At 37.9% G+C, this 10673-nt stretch overlaps 1 protein-coding gene across 2 annotated transcripts; it reads right to left on the bottom strand.

Annotated features, from left to right (window-relative positions):
- Positions 1-9851, bottom strand: LOC103707329 (protein MALE DISCOVERER 2-like). Of its 2 annotated transcripts, none has more exons than XM_008791767.4 (12): positions 9175-9851; positions 8959-9091; positions 7684-7755; positions 6378-6521; positions 6150-6296; positions 4446-4510; positions 3905-4345; positions 1467-1657; positions 1223-1355; positions 971-1128; positions 704-898; positions 1-475 (listed from the first exon to the last, which is right to left on the bottom strand). In XM_008791767.4, the coding sequence occupies exons 1-12, from the start codon at positions 9347-9349 to the stop codon at positions 215-217; spliced, it is 2115 nt and encodes a 704-aa protein (XP_008789989.3). In that variant the 5' UTR covers positions 9350-9851; the 3' UTR covers positions 1-214. The 2 variants fall into 2 exon arrangements, with proteins under 2 accessions (XP_008789989.3, XP_038985119.1); XM_039129191.1 differs by having other exon boundaries at positions 8975-9091.
- Positions 9852-10673: the final 822 nt, after the last annotated feature.

The following is a 10673-nucleotide window of genomic DNA, read 5'->3' as shown; positions in this document are numbered from 1 at the left end:
TTAAATAAACCATGTATGACCCCATGGATCACACTTTATTTAAAATGTCAGTGGAGAAGAAAAAGAATAGGAGAGAATTCCGTTGGGCCGGATATGGAGAGTGGGTGGTACAGTGAAATCAACATGGGACAAGGAGAAGCAACACTGACACAAATATTTTGCATTAACTCTACAAAGTGGAATACAATGGAGCTAACCAGTTACAATTTTTCTATTAACTTGCTTCCATTGAGAGGATCTCAAGCTCTGCCCACCAAAGAGGAGAAAGTCTTGGTGTTGCTGCATCAGGTGAGATCGCCAGCACTTCCCTTAATTTAGCAGTTATCTCCTTCATATTTGGCCTGTGCTTTGGATCTGGATGAATGCATTCTTGAATTACCTCGCATACAATATCTAACTCACTGTCTTTATAATTCTTCAATGTGGGATCAACCAGATGCCTAATGTTACGCTTATCATTCAAATATTCCATAGCCTGTAAATTTAGCAAATGAGATAAATTGGTAGCGAAAATATGTTTGGCAATGTTCAAGAAAATAAGCCGTTACTTTTGCAAGTTTTGAGAAAAAGGATTACGGGATATGACTACTAATTTCTAGCATTAATGGAACTTTCACACATGCAAACAAATAACAAGAAAAAGCCACACAAATTGGTATACTCCATAAGTTGTTGTGCCCAAGGATGAAAAACAAGGTCTTACCCAATTCAGGAGGGAACCTTGCTCTTCAGAATATGGAAGCTTTCCAGAAATGATTTCTAAAGTAATCAATCCAAAACTGTAAATGTTGGTCCCAGGATCACTGAAAGGTGATCCAGAGAGATCCAAATCATCCCCAGATGTATTTCGTTTAGCAGCAGCTGCAGTAAATTCTTTCCACATACTAAGATCGGCAATCTGTAGAAGATGATCAGTTTATAGCCAAAGAGTATGGAAAAAAGTTGTACACAGGCACATATATTAATGTACCTTGGCAGCATAATCGTCCGTCAGAAAGATAGAATTTGATTGCAGATTAGAGAATGACACAGGTGGGTTGAGCTCATGGTGCATGTACTGAAGGCAATAAGCTATGCCCATAATAATCCTCATTCTAGCACCCCAGTCAAGAGGTTCAAATAGTTTGACTGCAAAGCCAGAAATTCCATCATTATATTCTTTCCATTTATAGTCCTCTTAATATCCAACAAATTCATCAGATCAAGAACTCCGTATTCCTACCATGAAGATGGTCAAATAGAGTCCCATTGGGAGCATACTCAAACACCATCATCCTCATAAAGGGTTCATCTTCCTTGCAGTAACCAATAAGATTGACAAAGTTTTTATGATTTACTTGTGATAAAGTGTCTATCTGCACAATACGGATAAAAGAAAAATATATATATGTATATATATTAATAACTGATATGTGCCAACGTGAATTATTGTTCAAAGTGCATAAAATAACAAGAGAATGGCAAACCTTTCTTCTAAAACGCATTTCTGAACGCCTTGACCAATCTATGGTAGATGCAATCTTGGTAGAGATAACAGCTATCTCAACCCCACTTGACAATGTCCCCTTAAACATAGTACAATCTGGATAAGAATTTAAAATGTTGCTGAAGTCCTCACAAGCAGCTTCCAGTTCTGATCGTTGTAATTTTGGCACCCCTGAAGAAAATGCAAATCTAGTGAAATATTTAGACTATAAAAATCCTATATGATGAAAAACAATATTTACATTAGAAACTTTATTATTTGATGCACTGCTCTAAAAGGCATATTTTATAGGATTGCCAATTGGTGACAAAAACTCTTGGAATGTAAGCTCTAAACCCAACTTATAATAAAAAGGCTTACTACAGAGTCATGTGTATCATGCACACTGCCACATCTACTATTAGTATAGCAACAGTATTTGAATATAAGAGGAATAAATGAAAATTAACAAAAGGAAACTGAAGTGCGGACTAACTCTTTCTTCAGTATTATCTCTAGCAAATACTCCCACAATAATGTACTGCTAAGGGGCCAAACAAGCCATGAAAGTCAATGGCAAGAAAGTCTTCAAATTACTTTTGAATTTGGTAATTACCATTAAGATTATACTTTTACGGCGCCACTTTGTGTGCAATGCCCGCTTTCAACAAGTACCTTTTTTTTACCCTTTAGCCAATGTACAAAGCTTTATATACTTAGAAAGATTGGCAAGTCAAAGAAGCCAATTGGCAATGTCATATGATGCACCAAGTTTTAAGTGCTCGTATTGTAATCCATGTAAGTATTCAAATTGAGCTTATATGACCAGGCCATTTTTCATCAACTCCAGCTTAATTGAACATCATATTTACAAAGAAATTGCTCTCAACATCATGATGGTTCTTCTGCAAATGCCTTCTAAAGCAACATTTTTTCAGGTTAAGTGGCTATTTTGGTCATCTATACTTTCTGTTTCTTTCATTATTTCTTCTTTTTCTCTTCTTTGATTTAAATATGGAAACCCATCACCAACACATTAAGAAAATGAAAATTTTGTACATCAAAAGGACATAGAAGGTCAAGGTTATCAATGCATAAATTTTGTTGGATCCCTTGAGTTGGTGCCTTCCACATGTCTGCTTGTTATGAATCACGACACAGCTTATAAATTTCACTTACGTAAATGACTCAAATGACTTCTGATAAATGAATATAGCTATATCCTAACATGAAGAGCCTCTTCCAGAACCAACACCATAGATCATATCATTGAGAGCCATGTTAAAGGGAAAAAAATTTCCCCCACTTGATATAGCTCGTATTGTTTGCGGCACTAAACAATTATCTGATACCAACATCATAGTATCAGGTGCCACATTCATTCCACATATTATATTGTACCTACATAACATCATCACTTGCTCCTCTCACTTCTTGCTTTTATCTTTATGTCAGAACTTGCTAGAGCTCCACACCGTTTACGACGGATTGGGCAGGCAAACATTTGTTTCAGTGCTAGAAGAGAGATGTATATTACTTTAGGAGCACTGTTTTGTGAGCATGCACTACCCACAAATGAGAGGGACCCAGTTAAACCTTTCTGGGAGAACTTTGAGGGGAAGCATTATTTTCTTTAGTAGTTGAAAAAGTGAAAAATCATGATATCATCTCTCATTCCAAAACTAAGGCTGAGCATCATGCAATGACAAGGATACTTTGCAAGGTTATTTGGCTATAGATGGCTACATCATATGGGTGTCAATGTCACTAATCTCTACCACTTTAGTGTGATAAATGGTAATGTTGTACAGGTTCCCAATTTCATTATACAACAAGTGGCTAAATAATACTTAGATTGATCTCGACTCTCCCTACAGCATCTACAATTGGTAGAGCAAATCATTGAATTTTTGAAAGAGTTTTCAAATAATTAACAATCCACTGTTTCCACACCAGTCCTCTCCCTGAAGTCGCAAACCTGACTGAGCTTGAGTAACCAATTATAGCATCATCAAGTTCAAGCCATGCGTACATCTCTTTGCATATGACTTGTTAACCGATCTATTTGTACCTCATTGATCTCTGCAGGGACGTATAGCCATCCCCATTGTGTGTGGGATGTCATGAATCAGTAACTGCAACCTCAAGCTCCGTTAATAAAAACAGATCACCATTTGTATTTATTTCTCTTCATTGTTGGATGTGCTCTCATTGAGCTGCTACTAAAACATGGATAATATAAATAAAAAATATTATATTAATACCTGGAAATATGAATTTCTTAAAAAAAAACCTGGAATATATGAAGAAGTACAAGATCTTCATTTTTTTAAAAATTCTTTCCATTTAATGCAGTGTCATGCATAAACAGTATTTGGCCATCTTGCACATTCAATGAGAATGTTGTCTTAAAAAATGGAAGTGATAATAAAATATCACCTGTAATAAGTGCTTTCTGCAACTGACCAGTTAGGCCAGTCTTCCAAGGACCCATTTTTTCCCCTCCCTGGCTGCGGCACATGAAAATGCTTCCAGTAATGGTAAGAAGTAAAACAAGCCCCGGAAGTACGAGAATATACCCCCACTTTCCCATTATTCCACTTAGTGCAGAGTTGTTATCCTTTGTATTGCTTTCCTTTGGAGGTGCGACTTGGGTATGAGGTGAACTAGAAGCAGGCGCTGCAAGTAGGTCCTTACCACTCCCGTTTTCTGGAACTGCCTGAAATGAGCCAGTTCCAATAGATGGCACATCAGCAGATTCTTGAGGAGTGGCACCTTTTACTGGAGCAGCGGGAAGATTGTGAGCTTCCTGAAGTAGCTTACGACGAACAGAATTTACAATGTGCGGTGCATTTTCCACAAGATATGGGTCAGTGAAACCTGCAGCAGACAGAAGAATATAAATGTCAGAAGGCCTATATAACATGTTTGGTTATGGTTATGAAGATTATCTTTACCAGTAAAAGAGTATCTTACTCACTTGGTAAGTCAGTGTCATGTTTCCCTCTGTGACTCTGTGCAGGAAAGCCCCTTTTGAACTTGATCCTATAACACAGGAGATTTCCTTATTGGAAGCATTAAAAAAAATAAAAAATATAAATAAGAAAGACCCAGATAGTTTCATAAAAGGGCAAGATGTTAACAACTGAAAAAATAAAGGACAAATGACAAGAAAACTAAGAAGTCTTATTTTGAATGAGAACACAATGGAGTTAGCCTCTTTCAGTTGCTGCAGACCACTTTGCCAGAAGTTGAGGTTTTAATATATATACATGCTCAGTATAGTATATGCCAAAAATATTAGTTTGATCTACAAAAAGAATAATGGCGAAAAGGAGCCATATGCAGATAGAAGAAATTCATGTCTCAATGTTTGTGTTTGTGTGAATGTATGTATGTGAAGATATATGCATGAATGCAGATGGAAACATATCTTTCGTGCTTTATGATGGAATAAACATATAGAGAATCTTGATCAAGATATCTGCAATTAGGCACATAAAGCACAAAAAATCAGCCTTTCATACTCTTCATGGATATAATATACAATTAAAGATTTAAAAGATTTTTTTGAGGATCGCCAATCCTTTGTGGAATTGTTTCTTGATTGCCAAAAGATCTGGATTTGCACACCTGCTGCTATCAATTGTCAATAGCAAAAAGGAATTAACATTAAGTAAGTCTATTTAATCTATCCTTAACCCTAGCACACTTCAGACCACAATTTTTCTAGGTCCAATATAGCAGAAGTATCAATGTCAACCAAGTGAAACTAAAAATAGCATATATATCAAGAATACCATGTCAATCAACCGTACAGATGAGTCTGGGGAGTCAAGGTCAGTTAGAGATTATGTACTAGAGAGGTAGTTAAGCAACTAGACATTATTTATCTAATATTTAAAGTTTTAAACCATATCCTATTAGAAAGTTTTTCTTTAATAAAGTTTTACACAAAATATCCATGAATTTGATTGAAAAAAAATTTGATATATCTTTGGCCGCGACCCTCTCATTTTAATATACTATAGATTATATAGGGTTAAGCTAGATGCTTTTGAGAGCATTTGACCTGAAATGCTTCTTGACAAAAATCAATGATAGCCCTCTCAAGATGAAAATCTACACCATCGATTATGATTTACAATGCACAAAATATCTAAAAATTAGAAATCATTTATTTTGAAGGTCACTTGCCTATATATCAAGCGGACACAAAAAGAATGACTGTAATATAGTTAACAAGCAAAATTATACATATACAAATAGGATTAGGAAGTGAGAAGATAGAAAAACATTGACTGTTTATTACTGTGGAAGGATTAGGAAGTGGGACCCATGGAAGGGAAACATGGCAACCACAATCTTTGGTGGGAGCAAGTGCGGTTGGGGGGTCGGGGGGGATAAGGGGGAATACTTTGGAGAGAAGAGGGAGCTTTGGCTCTGCCACTGAAAGCATTCTAGCCTCATTAGAATATGTATACTCTTAATTTCAAACATGCACAAAGTCAAGAGCAGAAAGATTAAAGACATGGTAGATTATGTAGTAAATCATTCCAAAACCATATAATCAGAAAATTATTGGATTAAAAAAATATATCATTTACAAGGTTTATTAAAGCTTTTATGTTGCTATTAACATGTACAGCTGCCATTACCATATAGAGAAATGACGGTCACTTACCACTGTCCAACTCCAACCTTTCTGTTTATACGGCCAATTTCAGTAGCCACATCACCAGAACGACCTCGGCTACATTCTATCTCTGAAAGCATATTAAGCTTCTCAATCGAAAGTTTGCCATCTTGAAGTTTGTTATGAGAAAGCAGACTGATCCAATATAAAAAAACATGCCACATAAGTTCAAATTTAGAGCATAAAAGCAAAAAAATAATGTCATTGTTGACTCACAGGCACTTAAGTGATAGCATTTCCCCTATCTCCACCGGAATTCTCCCACTCAAATTATTTCTCCTCAAATCCAAGAGCTCCAACATGGTCAGCCCTCCAATCTCCTTAGGTATAACTCCTGAGAAATTATTCTTAGAAAGCACACTGCATACAAAAGAAGAGTATTTATATATAACCAAGAAGATAATAATGATGCTAGTGATGATAATGATATTAGCTATTTTTTTAATCTAAAAGTAAACAGTACGCAAAAATTCAACCAATTATTTCATCATTAAATATTTCCCATAATTAGTTAGATGAAAACAATTGAATATGATATATTATAGATGATTCAGTTCATCTGTGATATAATAACTAAGAAAAAGATTTAAATGGTATGTTGATTGATATCACAATAAGCATCATATTTGCACAAAGTGCATGCTTTTTTTTTTTTGGTTTTGGGGTGGGATGGGGGGCATAGAAGCACATGCTGTTAAATCTGCAGGTAGGGATGCACATAGGGAATCTGAGCTTTTGCCAGGTGGCTCATGTTTTAAAAACTAGACCCGTCAGCCCCATTCAGGCTCGAATATTATTCGTGTTCCAGCATGCGTTATAGATGTGAGGCCAGTTGCTTCTGTAACCTTGTTCGGTTATAAAACATGGTTGATGGTTCCATTAGATTCGTCCATGACCTTGGAAGGAGATTTAAGGAAAGTGAATTTAGAGAAGATTGATTTGAAGATAATAAGGTTCATTTTGTCAAGAAAGTACACTTTCAGGTTCAACAAGATTGCTTTCCTGAGCAACATCGTGACATTTCACTCTTCCACATAAGTTGCAAGGTGCCATTAATACCAAAGATTTGCATGGTTCATTATTTCTCATGAGGATTTATAAGTTAAAACATCACTAGATTACTTTAAACAGCCTAACATAAAATCTATCATATTTTCAAACGATAAATCATGCAACAAACTTCTATTCAGTATAAGAAGAGAACCTTTATTGGTTGAGAACCTCTAATTTTTCTACAACAAGCCAAGAACTTACCAAAAAATTACTGACAATAAATGTAGTTTTGGAAGATGATAATCATGAAAGTAGCAAAATGGACTCAATAAGAAGTCAATGTGTTGCCATCCATAAAGATTATCATTCATCAAATTGTCTATTAAGAGCCTAGCATAACTAATGCCAAAGCTATCCATCTTTATGGTCATAGAACTTAGAAACTGACAATACAAAAAATATGAAATCCACAGCCAATGAAATTGATTGAGTAGGCTGGAGTGCAGTACAAAGCAAAGATAAATCTTACAGAGATCTCAAGTGGGCAAGTTTTCCAAGCTCAGGTGCCAGCATTCCACCCAAAGACATTCCTTTTAGGTCCCTACAGGTGCAATCAGGTTTGATTTAGAATAGACAACATATATGCAAATCATGGCCAACAAGCTATGTTGTGCTTTTGATCAGGGTTAGGGAAATGACATTGCAGGCATGTTCATGCATTAAATTTTGATTTTTGATGCCCATTTCATTATCATAGGTGTACAGAAGAGCATGTTCATGAAACTGCAAAGATAAAAATCTTCAGCAATGATAAATTTTATATGAGCAATCTACATCACATGCTAGAGGGATAAATGATACAAATTCATACATTCCCCTGCATAAAGAGCCAATTAACTTGCCAAGATATGCCAAACCAGCACTACGTAGAAACAGTGATGATATAGTCCCAGGTAATGCAAAAGGCTTTTTTTTTCCTGCCTCTAATTATCCATATCATAATGTGCTGTAGGATCATCAGTAAAGTATATATTTTATGTTTAACACTAACAGAAACCAACAAGCTTTGTATAATCTTCTTGATGATATGCTTAAGAATCTGTTGACATCATTTTTTTTCCTCCATTTATTGGTTTCAATCTGATCAATATATTCCTTCTCGCGCTTCCCAATACCCATCCATTTATTTCTTCTCCAAGCTTTTACATAAAGCTAGAAGTGGAGGTGAAATGAAAACAAGCTTTTAGAGTGCTGCATTCATCCCATGCTGCCAAGTCTGATGACAAAATCTTGCAAGCTAGTAGTCACGGCAGGAATATCTTATTGATCCATATGTTGGGCAGAGGGGAAGGAGAGTGAGATAAAAGGATGATGAAGATTGAAGAATAGTAAGACTTCCACATCTTAAATAGTAACACTGAGTATCGAAGAGGAAGCTATGGAGCAGCAAGTACAAGAAAATACTAATAGAAATGACAGGCCTCAGAAACCTGGACAGACAATGTGGGAGAGATTTATTTAATGTAAATGATATGAGGCATGGTCAAATTTAACAAAAACTGCTCACAAACTAATCACAGTTCGGGGATTCCAGCCTTTTCTTTTCTTTTCTTTAAGAAAAATGGTGGCAGCTCCACCAGGATTCATTTGACGAAATGTCAAATAAAACAGAAGAAGCCATCGCAGCCAATGAGCTAAGAACAAATACAAGTCTTTCATCCTCATGTGAATGATTCATATCATGACAGGATCGATAAAAGGTTTCTCAAAGGTTATGGACTTAAAAGAACGACAATGGACTTACAAAATCTCTACTTTACCATCCACGCAATGAACACCTGACCAATTGCATGGGTCGTTGGCCAGAGGGTCCCAATTTTCAAGGGCGCCATAAGGATCAGCCTCCACCTTCGAGCAAAACTCCAACAAAGCCAATCCTTCAGTACAAGCATTAGGAAACAAAGCTTAAACTAGCGTCCAGAAATTATAGTTATAAAGAAAAGAAAGAAAAATTATAAACCTTCAAGATTAAGCGACAGGCATTCATCACTCTGCAGGTGAAGCATCAAGACAACCCACAAGACCTTGTACAGCTGTAGCTCGAAAAGACTCCATCTACCTCCCATCTCTCTCAATGCCAAGGGCAGCGGCGATGACGATCCCTCGGAACGTCGAAATTCACCTAATAGCCGCATTCTGCTATCATCTGAAGAGGGAATGACGCCATGCAGCAACAACTAACTGTATTCAAAATCCTTCTATCTACGTAAAGAGCTCTTGGGCAATCCAAGGAGCTCATTTTTTGGCGGTGAATTTCCGATTTCTCTCCCTCATCTTTTATATATATAAAGGCTTAAGATTTAACTTGGTCCTTCAGGGAGGAGGGGGGAGTATTGTTTCAGAGGGAGAGTTCGAAGGAGACGTTGAGTAGTGCAGTGCAAGATATTTGATGAAATGCCGGAGAGAAAGAAGAGGGCGAGGATATATGATGAGGCGACTGCGATGAGAGTTGGGGGGGTTCGGGAACGAGAGGGGGAAAAAAGGGAAAGCAGAGCAGCAAGTAGGGATTGCCGCTTTCTGTTTTCCTTATCGGCCCTTTTTGCCGGAGTTATTGGCCGGATTTCATAAACCTGTGACCTGCCTCCCTCCCTCCCTCCCGGTATCCCGGTCCTTGGTTTTTTTTCTGCAGCCCCGACCCCGTTATCTGTTTCCCTCCTCCTTTCTTTTTCCCTTATTTTTTCGATTTTTCCCCGTCCGCTGATTTTTTTTGTAAAAAAAATTAAGCCGAGATAGGATTTTTTTTTGTTATCCTTATTGCTTTTTATATATATATATATATATATATTTCTTAACTGGGCGAAGGCGAGGAAGCCTAACTTGCCTCGGCGAGTAACTCCGGCGGCGGGAATTGGGCTTCACGCGGGAATATTCGTGGAGGCGCGGGGGTTTGGGGTGGAGGTGGGTGGGCTCCGCGCAACCGTCGGGATCGGACGCGTAAAACCACTACTCCATCCTCTTCTTCTCTTTCCTAAGAGGAGATTTCGGATCCTTGACCGGGTTATCCACCCCCATCGCTGTGCCAGGCGTGCCTGCAGCTTCCTTCCTCTGTCTGTCTCTCTCTCAAATAGACATTGTTTTATGAGTACGTGAGGTGGAAACTGGAAAGGAGAGCTCTAATCTCGGAATCATGCTACTGCATGAGGTCAATCCAGTTACCTCTTATTCTAGTCGGTTTGCAACCTTGGTTGCAGCAACGCAATCAGCAATGGCGGATCTCCGATGGAAAGTAGCACGGGGACAAGTGGGTGGCGGCGGCTCCGTCATGAGCGAAAGCGGAAGTGAAAGTGGCGTGGCCCAAGAAGGTGCAGCAGCCGACCGCGGCGGAGGTAATGCAACGGTCGCTGGGACGGTGCGGGCTGCCCGTGCGGTCGTCGCCAAAGGGACGGTACATTGGATGGGTTCCAGGGCAACCTTGGGATTGGATATACGGTGGAAAGAAGATATCATGGGGATGGGAGA

This window comes from Phoenix dactylifera, chromosome 8, assembly GCF_009389715.1.
Source record: "Phoenix dactylifera cultivar Barhee BC4 chromosome 8, palm_55x_up_171113_PBpolish2nd_filt_p, whole genome shotgun sequence".
Lineage (NCBI taxonomy): Eukaryota > Viridiplantae > Streptophyta > Magnoliopsida > Arecales > Arecaceae > Phoenix > Phoenix dactylifera.
The sequence above is the reverse complement of the archived record's forward strand: the minus strand, read 5'-3'. Positions and strand labels throughout refer to the sequence as shown.